The sequence below is a fragment of the Gymnoscopelus braueri genome, assembly GCF_963280865.1.
Source record: "Gymnoscopelus braueri genome assembly, chromosome: 24".
NCBI lineage: Eukaryota > Metazoa > Chordata > Actinopteri > Myctophiformes > Myctophidae > Gymnoscopelus > Gymnoscopelus braueri.
The window spans coordinates 21,971,241-21,989,217 of NC_137626.1; the positions used below are offsets into that span (position 1 = coordinate 21,971,241).

General features: G+C 43.4%; 1 protein-coding gene and 1 pseudogene across 3 annotated transcripts in view; one reads left to right on the top strand and one right to left on the bottom strand.

Annotated features, from left to right (window-relative positions):
* LOC308080439 (rho guanine nucleotide exchange factor 7-like) overlaps positions 1 to 13,160 on the bottom strand; it is a 32,142-nt pseudogene extending 18,982 nt beyond the window's left edge. The window contains exons 1-4 of the transcript XR_013935051.1: positions 12,830 to 13,160; positions 10,594 to 10,677; positions 2,610 to 2,694; positions 1,902 to 2,026 (exon numbers count right to left, since the gene is read on the bottom strand). The product of XR_013935051.1 is annotated as a rho guanine nucleotide exchange factor 7-like (transcript). The remainder of the gene's footprint in view (positions 1 to 1,901; positions 2,027 to 2,609; positions 2,695 to 10,593; positions 10,678 to 12,829) is intronic.
* Positions 13,161 to 15,798: 2,638 nt separating this feature from the next.
* LOC308080438 (protein-tyrosine kinase 2-beta-like) overlaps positions 15,799 to 17,977 on the top strand; it is a 20,974-nt gene continuing 18,795 nt past the window's right edge. For both annotated transcript variants that reach the window (XM_080422321.1, XM_080422322.1), the window contains exons 1-2: positions 15,799 to 16,009; positions 16,146 to 16,624. In XM_080422321.1, coding sequence (XP_080278447.1) covers positions 16,433 to 16,624 — 192 coding nt within the window. In that variant the 5' untranslated portion in view covers positions 15,799 to 16,009; positions 16,146 to 16,432. The remainder of the gene's footprint in view (positions 16,010 to 16,145; positions 16,625 to 17,977) is intronic.

Here is a 17,977-nt window from a genome sequence, read left to right on the forward strand (position 1 = left end):
CCTCAGTTTGATATGTATTTGGCCGTGGACCCCCATCTGACCCTCAATGGTTTTTAATTTTCAAGATTTTCCAAACATTTTCAAACATAACAGATCTACAAGCTTGCTATTTTTTTTAAACCACACTAAAAGGTACAGTAGCAGTCATTGTAAAGTCTATTTCTGAACAGACAAAGTACAAAACAGGGTTTGAACTTATTTTGCTATATTAAATAATTTTGCTGCGGACCCCCTAGACCTCAAGGTCTAGGTGATTCAACTTATTTTGCTGTATTAAATAATTTTACTGTGGACCCCCTAGACCTCAAGGACCCCTTGGGGTCCCTGGACCCGAGGTTGAGAACCAACGCTGCACTGTACCTGTATATACAAACACAGCAGATGCTGTTACATATTTGAAGGATTGCTGCTATATTTTTCTCTATTAAAAAAAATTCTCTTTGTTTATTTATGCGTGTATAAATATAATAGCAAAAGCACAATCTGGCTTGTATTACCGTACATTTTTTTTAAGTTTAGGTTTGTACCTACAGTACTATACTTGACGGTAACTTGCAATGTTACATAGCTCTCCTTACACATTTCTTTGGTAGGGCTACATCCTTAACTGTACATACATTTCTTATTTTCCCATGGCAATAAAGCCCCTTTGAAAAGAGGGGGGCGGGGGTGGACAGGTGGTGCAGATGAAAGAACATTGAAGAGAGACAGAGGAGGAGGATGAGAAGAAGAAACAAATGAATGATGAGACAGAGACACAGAGCAAAAGGCAGATGGAAAGTGAGAGGGGATAAAAATAGAAGAGGACGGAGAAGGAATAATGGATGTAGGTGAGTAAGACAGAAGAGCAGGACGCAGGGGAGCGGGACAGGGAGGCAGAGTCCAAGGGAGAAACAGGTTGAGAGGAGAGGAAAAACTGTGGATGAAGGGAGGGTAGGAGGAGGAGAGGGAAGTGGCCTAACTGTAGGTATAATAATAATAACAACAACATTTGCGAGGCGCTCGGGTGGCTGACCACCACCATGGAGGTTGTGGGTTCAAATCCACCGGCTTTTAGGCTCTATGCACAGCAGCCATATTGGAAAGAAATTGGGCCTCTTCCTTACTTCCTTCACAGGTGTTACCAATAATACTAATTAAGGCTCTGTTCCATTTAGTGTGGCATAGTGGTTGTCTTATTTTCAAGGACCCCCATAACTCTGAGAGTGTACAAATGGAACCAAATGGACCCTTACGGGTCCATTTGGTTCCATTTGTACACTCTCAGAGTTACACACCCACCATAAGGGGCCATTTGGAAACCAAAATGGAGTGTTTCTAGTGAGCCAACATGCACAATATCGGCACCTTGACCAGAATGGAACAGGGCCTTCATTAGTATCATTGGTAACACCTGTGAAGGAAGTAAGAAGAGGCCCTATTTCTTTCCAATATGGCTGCTGTGTTCGGGGGAGGGAAGCCGAGCGGGGAGGGTGATATTTGTCACAGAGCCTAATCCTACGGGCTGGGGCGGCACCTGTCAGCAGGGAGTGTTGTGCGGGAGGAGTAGACCGAAGGCTCTACTACGTCCTCCCGGTGGGGGCTCCTCACTGGCAGGGAGTTGAGTCAGTGGGATACAACAGCAGTGACATTTGCTGTACATGAACTGTACAGAACACAACTCTCCAACAGACGCATGTATTTGTAACAGATAGCTACGTTTTTAACCATTTAAACCCTACAGTACACTTTGTTGGCCGGAGTCCCCCAGGGGGTCTATACTAGGCCCCCTCCTTATTTCCCTCTACACCAAATTTCTTGCCCGGAAATAAGACAACCTAGCCAGGCACTGGCACTCTTAAGAACATTTGTATCAAGTGTAGGGCTGTAGTTGTTGTGTGGCTGTTGTCATGGTAACTGACCAGGCTGCGGTACTGGTGTTGTAGCAGTTTGGAGGAGCGGCCCTGAGTGTTCAGCGAATCGAACGACTTGATCCTCAACGCGGTCGAGTGACGGACACAAACGCTGTCCCCGCCCACTCCTATGTCTGAATACACACACAGAGAGAGAGAGCGAGAGCGAGAGAGATGTTATTAATATCAAGAATAAAACACAGTACATTAATACAATTAGTAGTTCCAGTGTTTCCCCACATGCATTAAGCAGTGGCGGGCCGCCGCCCCTTAAATCCGACAGCCACAGTATGATTTCTTCTGTAAAAAACCACTTTTTTTTAATAGAAAAATATATATCAATGCTCAAATGTATTGATATAATGCTCAAATGCTCTCAGGCAGGATGCCATCTGTGCCATCACCAGTTGTTGATGTGTGAATGACTGATTTGTATACTTTTGTCTATACTTTTGTCTAATAAAAGTATATTTTCCTAAATCTGGAGACAATTCATATGTAAACTATACAGATTATTACTGTGCACATGCACTATATATTAAGATATAAGACTTCGCGTTTGAGCATAAATATGCATTTTGAGAACCCCAAAAGGTTTCCGCATGCGCGCATTCCTCCCCCACACCTTCAGCTTCTGGCTAGGGGAAACACTGAGTCCTGTCATGTGGGTGTGAATACCCATGATCTCTCACACATACTGTACACACATGGCCTTACCTTCAGTAGCTTTGTTGAGGGCAACCAGGGAGTTGAGGACTTTGGAGAAATTTAGACCCTGGAGAAGATCATTGACCTCAAATGGCTAGAGGAGAGGAGAGGAGAATATAGTGTATGATATTGAGAAAGACAAAAGTTGCATATAGTATTACCCTTATAAATGCAAATACATAAACATTCACACGTTCCCACCTCCCACTCCTGTCTGGCCCAGGATTAGACATAGTCTAAGCTGTCCTTCTAATCTCATCACACACACACACACACACACACACACACACGTATGCTCATGTGCAAGGTCCAAACACACACTCATGTGCATGGTCAACTGAAAACCCTTCACTAGCCCCCTAATCTTGTGTGCACTACACACAGTCTTATGCATTCCCGAAGGCTTGGAGGGCTCATTTAAAATACTGCGTTACAGGAGGCTGAACATCAAGGCAGGACTAATACTGCCTTGATGTTCTTCTGTGGCACCCCAGGGTGCTGTTATCGCAGACCAGGGGTGCCGTGGAATACTTTGATAATATTTGTAATTTACCAATGTAAATGACCAGTTTAAAGGTCAGTAATTTTAGGCCTGGGCCGTAGCGTGACGGTCCAGGCACCCTAGGCTGCAATGCCAGCGTGTCGCGGGTTCGACTCCCGTTCCCAACGACCTTTGCTGCGTGTCACCCCCCCATCTCTCTCCCCATTTCCTGTCAGCCTACTTTCCCTATCCCTCTCTAAATAAAGGCATAAACAGACCCCCCCCCCCCCCCACAAAAAAAAAGTCAGTTATTTTCAATCAATTCTAACCAAAACTGATATTCTCTCAAGTTTTCCTCACAACAGATCATGGGGAAAAGAAACTGATGTATCTACAGTATGTCTCCCTGTCCACTACGTAGACAGGCAAATGTGCTCTTCCTAGCTTCAGCAGATGTTTGAGGCGATGAGTGGAAATATTGATAGGTTTCTTAAGAGAGCAAATGCTACAACCATCAAACAACTGACACCGGAGGCCGTGCCCGACTAGTCAGGGGCACAAAACAGCAAAAAGTGAGACTTACAATGACGGCTACCATAGGACCCGATCCTGTGGGGGCCTCGGGGCATAAGCCCCTGCCAGAAATGATGAGCCCCCACCACAATCTCAGATTTCGGGGGCCCAGATTTACAGTGCCATTACAGTAGCTCGCCCATAGCAAGGGGTGGGCTGCCATGGCGGAGCATAGTGGGGCGCAGCTCCACTAGTTGAGCCCCCACTAGCGCGCACATACATCGGCGCCTATGACTGCTACCTACAGTATGGTTTCAGCTGAAATGGTGCTGCTACTGTACCTGCCTAACACCGGTAATGCCCGATATGCCAGGAGAAGTTGTCAAAGGCAGCGATGGTACCAGGCAAATTAACAAGGCATTCTGAAACAAAGCATCCAGGATACAAATCTAAAGACATTGAATATTTTAAGAGACTGAAATCACAAAATGAAAGAGAGAGTGAGCTGTGCGTGAATCTGAGTCTGACAGAGCACAAGAGGCTGAGTCAGTTGCCAAAACTAAAAAGCCAGCCACTATCACAGAATCACTCATATTACCAGCATGCAAGAAAATGGTCTGAGTAATGCTAGGACCATAATATAATGACAGCATATTATACTGTCATCAAGGAAATAAAAACAATTCCGCTATGACACCACCATCCAACGGCACATCGATGATACATCAGATGATACGGAATCCGTCCTCAATGAGAAACTATGGCTGAAGGGAACATTTGGATTTCAAATTTACCATTCAATTTACCCAAGTGGCCACTGCCAGCTGATTGTCATGTGAGGTATTTGGATGAAGATTGAGAACTTATTTTTTGCACAGAGTTGAAGAACCATGCTGCGGGGTCATGAGATACAAACAGCATTTATAACAACATAATAAACTGTCTTTTTCCTTAGTGTGGGGCAGGAGTATCCCTCACTTTCAGAGAGTGCTATCAATGTGTTGATTAAATTCCCAACCTCCTATCTCTGTGAAGTGGCTTTCTCCACTCTCACATACATCATGAAGAAGCTCAATAGAACCTCAATAAGCTGAGGTAAATGCCGTCAGTAGAATAGGACCTCCACGTTGCACTGTCCACAATGCCCCTTCAAGAGACTTTATAATCAGAGAGAGGCACGTTTCCAATTACAGACATTGTAAAAGTGCTTTGTAACACCTTTTGTTGAAGGTTGAAGTTTATTTTCATATCAGGCCACCGTTTCCAAAAGTCGTGTTTAAATCATCTAAGAATTCCAGGACTTGCGCAGGAAACCGGGTTCAAATCCAGGGTAGAAGAGGAAAGTTACATGTCTATCTGTGGGTTTTATAAATATTTAACCAATGAAAAGTATTAACAAGAGCTTGTGACTAAATAATACAGTAACTCCATTTTCTACACCAGTGGTTCTCAACCTTTTCAGGCTTCGACCTCCCAAAACAAAATCATATTTGAACTGGGGACCCCCCCACCCTGACACGCACTTGGAATGTAGGAATTGGGGCATTACTGTACATTTTGTTTGAATCGGTTCCACAGATAAATATCGTGAAAATAGCCCATCTACAAGCTCACAAACAACGCAAGGCGTTGTGAGCTGGTAGATCAGCTATTTTTCAAAATGTTTACCTCTTTCTCATTTCTCATCTCAACAGTTTTAATAGTATAGTTTGTTGATTACTTTTGAGGCAGTAATGGTGTTTTTTCCATTTAATTTCTTTTCTAGGTAACAAAAAGGTCTTAAAAGTCCACATTGTCACTTTACCGTCATCTGGGAACCCCCCCCCCCCCAAATCATGTGGGGATCCCGACCCACAGGTTGAGAACCACTGTTCTACACAGTAATGGTTTATGCACAGTCACCTCTCAGTCAGTAACTGCAAGTAACTGCAGGCTAGATTTTCAAAGTGGGACCATGCAAAGAGTATCACTGCCCCACAAGGTCAAACAGCCGAGCTAAAACAAGGCACAGCATCTGAGGAAGAGCATTTCTTCAGTAATGTAATGTGCTCACGAGAGCCATTTATGACACGTCAAGACAGTAAGGTGACTTGATTCTGCCTGCTATATCAGGGGTCGGCAACCTTTTTGACATGAAGTGCCATGTTTTCATTTTCTTGATAAGTCAGTGTGCCATATCAACATTAAGTTTAGTTATTATGACACCACATCAAAATGTAATATTGCCAACTGATTTTGACTGTCCATAGGCTATAACACTGTTACGACCTTATATGGTCTAGAGGATATAGAGGCGTAACATATTGCAAACCAAGTCAGAGTCAACCAAAAAAGTGTACAATTTATTAATTAACTTAACAATTTAACTTAACTTAAATTCACAAGGGAAAAACAAACAGGGGAAGCATCAACGTCAGGGTGGCCAAAGCCAGAACAACCCTAAAGAAAACAGTCTAAGCTACACCAAAACAAAAAGTACAATCTAAGCCCTCCCTACCTAAGAAAAACTTTTTCCTTCTTCTTTAGAAATATTTTCTTTTACATCAGGATGTATGATCATTAGACTCAGCAATACCCCACCTAACTCCCAGACTCCCTCCCCAGTCAGAGTTAAGAGTTTGAATGAATAATTATGTGCAGGATGTAATTTGTAGCTATATAGATGTGAGGGGACTGAATTTAACTGACTGAACTTTTTTTGAATATTTCATTTTAAACGAAAAGAACCTCTCTCTCACGCTTATGCCAGTGTGCCAGTGATCACCCTCCCCTGTGCCCCATGTTGGCACCCGTGCCTAAGGTTGCCTACCCCTGCACTGTATGGTCACTCTTGATTGAGTAGAAGAGGAGGTGAGCAGTCCATTAGGTCCACACCGCAAAGGGAGAATTATTTGACAGTGTAATACAAATGCCTCCACACAGGAGTTTGATTTGTTGGGGTCATTAATTTTTTTTATCTCCGGTGGGGATAGGGTTTATCCCTGCTTCTGGTCAGACTGAATTAAATACATGTATTTCATTTTGGAAAATGAAGACTGATTGAAATATACGTTTGATAATATCACAATTTAACTACTAAATAAAAAATGTACTGTATGTTACCACATTAACCCTGGTGTCCTTATTTTAGGCAAATTTGTCAAAATTATCAGATCTGCAAGCTCACAATGTGTCGCTTCACGACAAAAGATCACAACACCGCTTCGTGTTGTGAGCTCAGATTGGCTATGGTCTTTTTCTTTTTTTTACAATGCCTCCACAGACTGCAAAATAAGCCCTTGGAAAAGGCCATAGCCTAGAACTGTCCAGGTTTTACAGTTGTGAGATATCTGGAGGTCATCCTAATTAATTAAAGCCAACAATCATTCCCACAATACTTTATGTTGCCAGGTAATGCAAACACTTTTGTTGTTATTGCTTAGCAACAATGTTCACTTCAGTAAAGTACAAAAGAGATAAGTTGAATCTTAAAATAGTCTTTCTATGTTACAATATCCAACTGTTTCATGTGGAGCTCACACAGCCAAAATAACACATTTTGCATGTTTAAAAATATTCAAAAAGGACAAAAATATATTCTTGCTCAAAGATACTTCAACCTTCAGATTCCCAAGCGGCCGTTGTACCTCCTGAGCGACTCAGGAGGTACAACACTGGCTATTATGAAGCTCAAAGCATAATTATCCTCTACCCCAATTGGGCTTTCCATCTCAGCTCAGTAATAGAAAAAAAGTGATCTTAGCGTTTGCAACTGAAGACCAAATTACATCCTAAATACAAATAAATACATTTTTGTCAATCACAAATACATGAGAAATATATAAGCTGTCAACTGGTCTCTTTAAACACACAGATACAACTGACTTAAGAGCAAAAACCTCCATGTTTCTAATCGGTTCAAATGGTTTGGTTAAGTAGGTCACCTTGTATTTGCCATCTTTCTGTAGCTCTTCTTGTCATAGTCTACATGGGACCAGAAACACACTGAATACAGAGGCTGGAAGAGCCTGGCAAAAGAGTGAATTCTCAACATCTCAGCATCCTGGCCACACAGCCAGCCAGCCAGTTAGTGAGCATGCCAAACAGATACACACATCCTAGAGTCACAACCTACATCTGACTCCTTCCCTTCTTTATCTATGGTTCTCTCTCCTGTTCTCCTTCAATGTCCTGCACAATAAATCAGACTATGGTTTTATTCTTTATACATTTTTAAAGAACACGAGTGCAGGCCACTTCACAGATCATTTAACTGCTCTGCAGTCATTACATCCTCATGACGCAGCCAGCCAGCCAGCCACTCTGGGGTCCTTTCACGTTTCACTGCAAGCACAAACCCCACCCCCCTGTTAATTTGCCACGTCAGTCGCTGTGGGACAGACTCTCCTTGTCACTGGGCTCCCACATGCAGAGGAACGTCTGGATCTACCGTAAGTCAGTGAACTGGCGTCAGGCGGCGAGCAGCGAGTCAATCTGGTAATGGAGGTCTTGGCTCCCAATAACAGCCTAGCAGGCGTGGACCTAATCAACCTGATTGGAAATTCAACTGGCCGCCTGACACACTGAATTACATCAACCCCTCCCCCATCCTTTGCCTCACCCCCCCCCCCTTTCCAGCTGTCCTGAAGAGACTCTCTCCTTCCTCGCAGCATTCCACCTTTCTGCATGCTCTCCATCCTCCTTAGGATGCCTCCTTTTCTTCCTTCCTTCCCTGGACCCTCTCTCACTCCTTCCTTCTTCCATGCCCGATCATCCCCAAATCTCTCTCTCTTTTCCAACCTTAGTTACCTTCTCCTTCTCTTCTCCCCTATCCCCCCTTTTTTTCCTCCCGTCCTCACTCTTACCTCTCCTTTCCGTCTCATCGCCATCCCTTCACTCCGTCCTCCCTCAGCCCCCAGAGTCTCTATAACTCTATAAATTGTGAACCCTGGCCTGAGTGGCCTCACACAACGAGATTAGACAGAGGGATTGTATCTGTCATTAGAACACATCAGCCTGGGGTGTGCGCTGGAGGCTGAATGGGTCAGCGTGTGTGTGCTGCATTATCATGAGATCATCACAGGTTCAAATCCAGTGCAAGACCTGTGTTGAATGTCATCGCTCATCGCCTCTCTCACCGTGATAAATGTGGTGGGGCAGAAAGCGGTTGTGTGGATTTCTCTTTCTGATCGCCTCTCCCTCATTATTTCCTGCCTCTCTCCTCGTCTTTTAAGGCTAAAGTGTCTAGAAAATAAATAATATGTCAAATGTATTGGATTTATAACCCACTGGTCAGTGGTCAGTAAATGATATGAATGAGCTAAGTAGACGTTACCCAGTTTGCCTGAGTGGGGTACACAGTAAAATCAACTCAGTGTTGATGTAACTTTGATAATAATAGCAGTTTGAATTTATATGGTGCCTTTCATGAACCCAAGGACGCTTTACATCAAAAACAATGAACAACCAACCAACAAACAAACAAACTTCGGGAGACATTCCCAGAGTTAAATACACTTAAATTAACACTGAGGATTTGACTGTGTAGTTCTACAGCTCTATAGACATCAGGGATTCTAAACCTTTTTCATTTCAAGGACCCCCATTTTGATATGCATTAGGCCCTGGACCCCCATTTATCTCTGGGGACTCCATCTACACTGTAAAACATTTTGCGTTAATTAAATCTCTGAGTGTACGAATGGAACCAAAATTGGGTCCATTTGGTTCCATTGGTACACTCTTTTTGTACACTCTCTTGGTTCCTACAGTACATGCAAGTATCAGTCATTACAGCCTCACTGGTGTTGCCTGCGGTAAATAGCAGATCTACAAGCTCACTGCTTGTAGATCTGCCATTTCCTGAGCACGACACCGGCACGCAACTAAGTATAAATCAGGCTTTAGCTGGGGATACCCTGGAACCCCCTCAAGGACCTCTAAGGGTCCCCAGACCCCATGCTGAGGTCCAGTGCACGACGACTACATCAACAGGCCTGACAAACATGAAAGTGGGGGAATAAGCTGACCTTCTTATTAGCACCTCGGAGCTGACAGCTCCATCAAAGACCAGGCCAAGCACAGCCAGCATCTTCACATGGAGGCTCATTAAAGAGCTGCAAGCTGCCTGGGACCACTTTATTCATTACTTGACGGCTGCATAAGCTGCTCTTTTCCACATTGCGGTGCCACGGCTTTTTCCACAGTCATAGATTAATCAATAGTGTGCGTGTGCATGGTCATGTGCGACTGTGCATGTGTGTGTGTGTGTGTGTGTGTGTGTGTGTAGTCATGTGGGTCATATCAGTTCGGTGCCTTTCACGGAGAGGGTGGGAGGGAAAGGCGTTACTCCTGGTGTGCACAAGCACAATACACATACTGTATAGTCACACACACACACACACACACACACACACACTGTGTCACACACACACACACACACACACACACACACACACGTTTCAGTCATACAGTAATGTTTACTGATATGATTTAATGCCAGACAAAAACACAAAACAGTACAGCCTATCTCTAATCTCTTTCTTGTTTCCACAACAAGTGCTCAACCCAAATTCACCTTGAACAGATATGTCCCTCATAATATATATATAATCGGTTTAAAGTTGGATTCAAAGTAAACACGTTAACATATGTCCAATATGTTTGAAAACAGAGCTCGGGTGATGCTGCAGTCTGCAAATTATCAGGGGGGTGTTTACTACCAGCTTACATTGTAATAAATGTGCCACTTGAACAGCAGCATCAGTTTGCCAAACATAGCCGATCTACAAGCTCACAACAAGTTGCATTGCGAGGGGCTGTGAGCTTGTAGATGATCGGCTATTTTTGGCAAATGGGACAGGGAAAAGCGGTCCAAGCAGCCAACACAGAGGCCATCTCAGGTCCAGTTTACAAACAAGAGGGGTTTAAGTGGCTAATTAGCCGTTTATGTTCTTTCTGTATAATTAGATCTATAAATCAATTAAATGAATTATGTATATACAGTTCAAATAGACTCACCTCCACGCAGAAAGCTCCGCAGCCTTTCAGGAACTCGTTGATGTTGTTCTGACACTCGCTGTCACTTCTGGGTTCGTGGAAAACCTAGAACGACACACAGGTGACAAGGAGGTGACAACATTGAATCCACCAGTGTGTGTGTGTGTGTGTGTGTGTGTGTGTGGTTCTGTTCATGTGGATCCTGCTGGTACCGTGGTGCGATCGGACTGTTCTGTGCAGCTCAGACACACTCTGTTCAGGTCGGACCGGTAGATACACAGTCCTGGTGGAAAAACATGATTGTTATTCCAGACGCGCGCTCTGTGTGCACTTGCTCTCCTGTCCAATCTCTTTGGGAAGTTGGATTAGCCCAAAAGGAGGAAGTGACGTTTTGTTGTAGTCCATCCATGCGGTGCGGTGGTAACAAGAAGACTCGCCCCAAAACACGCTCACCCCCAATATATATTTTTTTTCACGGACCCAGCTGTTCTTGTATTCTTTCTTCTCGTGTTTGTTTTACTGAGGATAAGGTTAGGAATACGTTTAAGGTTTTGGCACCGTTTTACTGAGGTTAGGTTTAGGAATAAGGTTAGGTTTTTTTGTTTGGCACCGTTTTACTGAGGTTAGGTTTAGGAATAAGGTTAGGTTTTTTTGTTTGGCACCGTTTTACTGAGGTGAGGTTACGTTTAGGAAAAATAAGGTTAGGATTTGCCCCGGGGCGAATGTGTTTTTGGGCGAGCGTTTTGGTATTCGGTGCGGTCCACTGTGTGTGTGTGTGTGTGTGTGTGTGTGTGTGTGTGTGTGTGTGTGTGTGTGTGTGTGTGTGTGTGTGTGTGTGTGTGTGTGTGCGTGCGTGCGTGTGTGTGTGTGTGAGTGAGAGAGAGCACGCGCATGCGTGAGAGGGAAAGAGAGAGAGAGAAAGAGAGATCTAATGATTTATTAAGCCAACAGTTGGCTTGAACTTGAAGATCAGTTATTATTTTCGTCACGCGACAGGACCGTACGAAGGAGTAGCTATAATGGTCGGTTAATTGACACAGTACTAAAGACTGATGGTCTTATTCTGAATTGCCTTGCAGATTTTACGCGTGTTGAAGGCAAGCTGTAGACCTATTATTATTCAAACGATCAAAGGAAACGTGCCGTTAAGAAAAGGCACACGTTCCCTTTAGTTTGAATATGAATTGCAACAGTCAGTGTATTTTATCGTAGGATTTTTTTCAGTTAAACCGAAGAGGAAAGAAAACACATAAACACGAGAAGTGAAAACGAAAGTAGGTATCTATAGCCTGCTATGGCCAGCCAATCTATCAAATATTTAGGAATTTCTTTCTTTCCCACAGACAGCCTTTGTCTCTCATGGGACAGTTGTTTTAGTCTGTGCCTTCAGGCTGTCTTTTAAAGAGGGTGTGTGTATTAAATAAAAATAAAATAAGATCATAATGCGCGCTCGTGCACGCACGCACGCACGCACGCACACACACACACACACACACACACACACACACACACACACACACACACACACACACACACACACACACACCCTCATGGTTGTGAGTGACCGGATATCCCATAGCCCAGCCTGTGAGTCTTTTACACTACAGCCTAACAGCCAATGTCCATTATTCCATAATAGGGTAAAAAAAAAAACTAGACTTATTCTTAATTATCACACAACCCAAAGCGCTCAAAGACATTATTATTAGACCAGAACATTTATTTTTCTTTAGGCTAAAACTATATATTTATTTATTTATTAATTATTTACTTTCATATTGCACACACCTGTTATTTGAACCAGAACCATTATAGTGTTTTCTCTACTAACTAATAGCCTCTTGCTCAGGGGTTCATGTTGACATTCAGACATTTCTGTAAAAATTATACCTTTGCCATGGACAAACACATAAAGAGCTAGCCCTAAATGACCATAACAGATCTGTAACTCTGAGAGTGTACGGGTCCATTTGGCTCCATTTGTACACTCTCAGAGTATTATGGGGGTCCTTGAAAATAAAACATTAGAGAGCCACTGTCCTAGTGGACTCCTAATGTGCCATAGTAAATCAGTGACAGACACACACTCTGAAGAAAACCAGCGTGACATTCATTGATGATGGGGTCTTATGATCAAAATAAGAACATTGTAATGTTATGTCAAAACAAAATAAAAAATGTGCTCGTATGCGGTAGCCTATATTGATGATGACCCCTGCCCTGAACCATGCCCATAGTGTTTTCTTTCTCTACATACTGTGTCCAGGGTCCCGGGTCGCAGCCTCTCCAGCAGCCTGCAGAGCACCACTCCATCTTTTAAGGAGGTCTGGAGGAAGCCCTCCGGATCAGAGATGCTCTTCTTGGGGGATTCCAGGACCCCCAGGGTGATGAGCCAGGTCACCGTCTGCTCTGCAGAAGTCATGTCTCTGTGTAACCTGGTCCTATATATATCCACACTCTACTTCTGAGTATTATTATTAGGCTATACAAATATTAAGAAAGAAGAAATGCGGGGTTATGCGATTTCCAGTCTTCTTCTTACCATAACAAAAGGACGCACACTGGTTCGTTGACTTATAAGCAAATAAATGAAAAATAGCCTTATTGGCGTAAAAGAGGTGAAGGAAGAAGAGAGGTACCAAACACAACCTGTTTCAGTTGTGTTCTCGTTTGTATCATAGCGGCTACTGATTCTCTCTCTCTCTCTCTCTCTCTCTCTCTCTCTCTCTCTCTCTCTCTCTCTCTCTCTCTCTCTCTCTCTCTCTCTCGACAGGGTCCGCTGCCAATGAAGGCATGTAGCGGATGATGACATCACACCATAGACAGCGGTTTTCTCATGGTTTTCTATAGGCAAGCAGCCCGCTCTCTCTCTCTCTCTCTCTCTCTCTCTCTCTCTCTCTCTCTCTCTCTCTCTCTCTCTCTCTCTCTCTCTCTCTCTCTCTCTCTCTCAATGCAACGGATGCATTCTAAAAAACTGCTAATAGGCTCATTATATGTAGCTACAGTCCTGTACGACATCTCCCTGAGTTTCAAAGGACTGAATTATTAATTCTTAAGAAATTCTGTTCATCATCGCAACAGAGATCATCACCCACTGTATCATTGAAACACATCGCCCTCTGGTGGATAGCAGTAGGCCTAAGCTAGTTTTACCCAGATTAATTAATGGGATTTATCTATCTATCTATCTATCTATCTATCTATCTATCTATCTATCTATCTATCTATCTATCTATCTATCTATCTATCTATCTATCTATCTATCTATCTATCTATCTATCTATCTATCTATCTATCTATTTACCTGTATATATATATATCTACAGTATATATGTCTGTCTGTTTGTCTATCTGTCAAATGAATAACAGAAACTCAGTTTTCAGGAGGGGGGCACAGCACAGGTAGGCTATCATGGATGTAGCTGTTTGATTCTTGTTAGATGCAGTCCATGGGAGAGGTTCATTAATGTTGGTATATAATTGCTATGTCTGTATTTCCAGTTGAGCAATATTGTATTGTTTTTGCCACGGTCAAGGTGACAAGTAGCCTCCAGCATTGTGGTTGTAGTACTGTATTTAGGTCAAAATTACAGCCATAGGGGAAATACCGTTAATCACGCACTGTAACATTGATCTACATCGCCCTCTGTCGTTCGTTTTCAAACATTGCCTTGGGATTTACTTATAATAGATTGCCATTAAAAAAGTGTGTGTGTGTGTGTGTGTGTGTGTGTGTGTGTGTGTGTGTGTGTGTGTGTGTGTGTGTGTGTGTGTGTGTGTGTGTGTGTGTGTGTGTGTGTGTGTGTGTGTGTGTGTGTGCGTGCGTGCGTGGGGCTGCATTCGGATGTGGATAAATAATAAGCTAATGATGATACCTTCAGTAAAATGAAGGTAAATGACTTCAAGGTCAAAGTCGATGACACAATCATCACTAGCAAAGAAGAGATTACCTATTTGGGATGTATTCTTGACAAATACCTGACAGGTGAAAGCATGGCAACAAAGGTGGTCAAAGGAGTAAACCAGAGAACCAGATTTATGGGCAGAGTTTCCTCTTTTGTCAACCCTCAGGCCCTCAGGACCCTCTCAGGGGCCCTGATACAGCCCCTTTTTGACTATGCTAGCTCCTCTTGGTACTCCAACACCTCAGTGTCACTGCAGACTAAGCTTCAAACCTCCCAAAACAAACTGATCCGACTACTTCTCGGACTGGGGCCCATGACCCACCTCTCTCCCACTCACTTTGCCAGCCTAGGCTGGCTCAGGGTGGAAGACAGGGTTAAACAACTAAAAATGGGTCTGGTCTTCAAAATTGTAAATGCAGATTTGCCCGATATGCCCCCTATACCCGCATATCTGTATAAATACCTCGAAAAAGTTAGTGACACCCACAGCCACGAAACTAGAGGGAGCGTAAACAACAATCTGGTACCACCCACCCATAAAACAAACATGGGCAAATTCTCCTTCTATAGCACAGCCACTAAGGAATGGAATAGTCTAACCCCATCCCTCAAAAAATGCAATGTGTGTGTGACACACACACACACACACACACACACACACACACACACACACACACACACACACACACACACACACACACACACACCACACCACAAAACACTTACATTTTCCTCTTGAACAGTACTGGTCTGACCTGGCATCCCTTTCAACTGATTTCACTATTTGTATTAGGCAGCAGGAAAGACAAGGCTCTTGTGTTATATGAATGCACCATATGCCCATAGTGATTCAGTATTCAGCCAGTGTTCTGACATGGATGTCACTATAGAACAGAGTAGACATTACAGTAACCACTTCAACCCTGTATACTTTATTGACCAGGGTCCCCACGGCAGGGCCTATCTTTGGCCCAGTCCTTTTGCTCTCTACACCAAATCACTTTTACAGAACTAGCTGATCTACTTGTAGATCGGCTAATTTCCTCAAATGTTCACCTCTTTAGATGGCCAGCATAGGGATGCTACGGTTCAAGTGGTTAAGACTTCAGTGTTTCTGAAGATCATCCATATTGGCAACTTCAGTCTCTTGCTATTTTATGAGGAAGTAAGGCTCGACCATGCCACTTGTCAGAAGGCGGGGGGGAGCTGACGGAATGTGCCAATGTGTAAGATGGGGTTGGCGGTTTCATCAGCCTGTCAATTTTTCTGTTAGCTTCTCTCCCACTTCCTCATTCGTCCGCAAGCACTATTTCCTCTTTTAGCAGTTGAAGTGACTCTTCTTGAAGGCATTGCACGGGGCAGGCGTCCTATGTGCAACCAACACCAAAACCCAATATACAATCTATAACTTCAGAAGACATTATATGTACACTGCCTGAGGACCTTCTCACATGCGTACCACATATGTCCGGTGTTTTTGTTTCTTTGGCGTATTCTTCTCGTGCTGTCCATTGGACTTTGGTGTGAGAGAGGTGAGTACGGTGAATTCGAAGCAGAAATGGAAACATCTTGCAGATCAATCACAGACAGTAGGGTACAACTGTTGTCAATCACAAGGTAACATCATGCTTATGTGCCTTTGTTTCTTCCTTTCTTTGACTGAGCAAGGTGTTTGTGGGTGCGTGTTGATATCCACGTATGTGTTGAGTGTAATGCGTGTGTGTTTGTACGCATGTGAATGCATGTCTGAGTATGTGTTCATATTGAGTGTGTGTTGAGTGTGTGTGTGTGTGTGTGTGTGTGTGTGTGTGTGTGTGTGTGTGTGTGTGTGTGTGTGTGTGTGTGTGTGTGTGTGTGTGTGTGTGTGTGTGTGTGTGTGTGTGTGTGTGTGTGTGTGTGTGTGTGTGTGTGTGTGTGTGTGTGTGTGTGTGTGCGCGTGTGCGTGCGTGTGAGAGATGTCGGGGGACACCAGCACTCTGTGCTGGCAGCGGAGCTTGTCTTCCAGCAGCGAACCCACGTCTCCCACGACAACTGACGTCAGGGATGGTGTTGTCCCCGCCAAGATCATCAAAGTGTGTTTCCTTAGCAACAGCTCCATGGGCAAGAACTTCAAACTGGTCCGCTGTCAAGAGGGATGGACTGTCAGGGTAAAGTATACTCTACTCTTTACACATAAATGTATAAAAAATACTCTAACAATAACACAAGTGTCAGGTACATTAAGTAGGCTAAGTATAAGCAGGTTGGAGTGACTTATTGTCGGTATTGACCGAGAATGAGGGTGTCTCTCCCATCACCTTTTCACTGCGCTAAACCCCTGGGAGATGGAATGCTGAGGTGGAGCGTAACACCTACTGTCAACTCCCAGTATTTCTGCACAACTTAGCCACTCAGTGCTACTCATACGCTAGGTTGGCTGTGCCCGGGATTGAACCGGCTAGGACCTTGTGGTACAAAGGCCAGTGCTCTACAGACTGAGTTACCAATTCCCAGACTCATCCTGTAGGTGTTATAAATATAAATATAAATATCACAGATGTGTGACAAATCCTGACCAATGTTTTTTTTTTATTGTGCTTTCACTACCTTCTTATGCTCCTTCCTGTCATTTCATGTGTTAATTTGTTTCAGTTTGTTTTCAGTTTGTTTGTTTCTGTGGAAGTTCACATGCATCTCCTTGGTTTTGGAGATGTTTAGGGTTAAGTTGTTGTGAACACACCACTCAACCTATGAATAGACTTCTGCTCTGTAAGCTGTTTCATCATTGCAGGAGATGAGACGTCACAATAGTGTCATCTTCAATTGTGAAGATTTTAGCTGAGTCAGAATGAGAAGTACTGTTGTTAGTATACAATGAATGCAGAAGAGGCCACACAGTGCAACCCTGGGGATTACCCAATGCTTTTAACTGCTTGTGATCTCTTGGTTAAAAAGTGAAAAATCCAGTGACATGGACCTGTTGAATCCCAGCTCTAGGATTTTGTCATGCAGCCTTGATGGAATAATATTAAAAGTGCGGATGTGCGTTGGTAGAATTAGGTAAAATTGGTACTGGAACAATTATAGCAGATTTATAACAAGCTGGAACTTTACACTTGTCTGCTCTATTACCGTATATTATATTATATTATATTATACTGTACTCTATTCTCTATTCTATTTTATTTATTCTGTCTTTTTCTTCTCTCTCTCTGTTTATTTCAATTCTATTATATGTATTTGATTCCCATTATTCTATTCTACTATTCTAAGTCTTTTGTTCTACTCTGCACCGCTGGGTTCAGTTAGGACTGGCAGAGTGTGGTCTATTATGTACTAATTAACCTTACAGTACTTCCCTTTACTCTGCTCAACTATTCAACTGTTCCTCTGTTCTTCGGCCAATAACCATAACCCTGTTACCTTATTTACCCCCGTCCATAATGGGAGTATTTACTGGGCTGGAGGGGAAATATCTGCATTTACCCACTCACACCAGATGGGTGTGCGTGGGGGGGGGG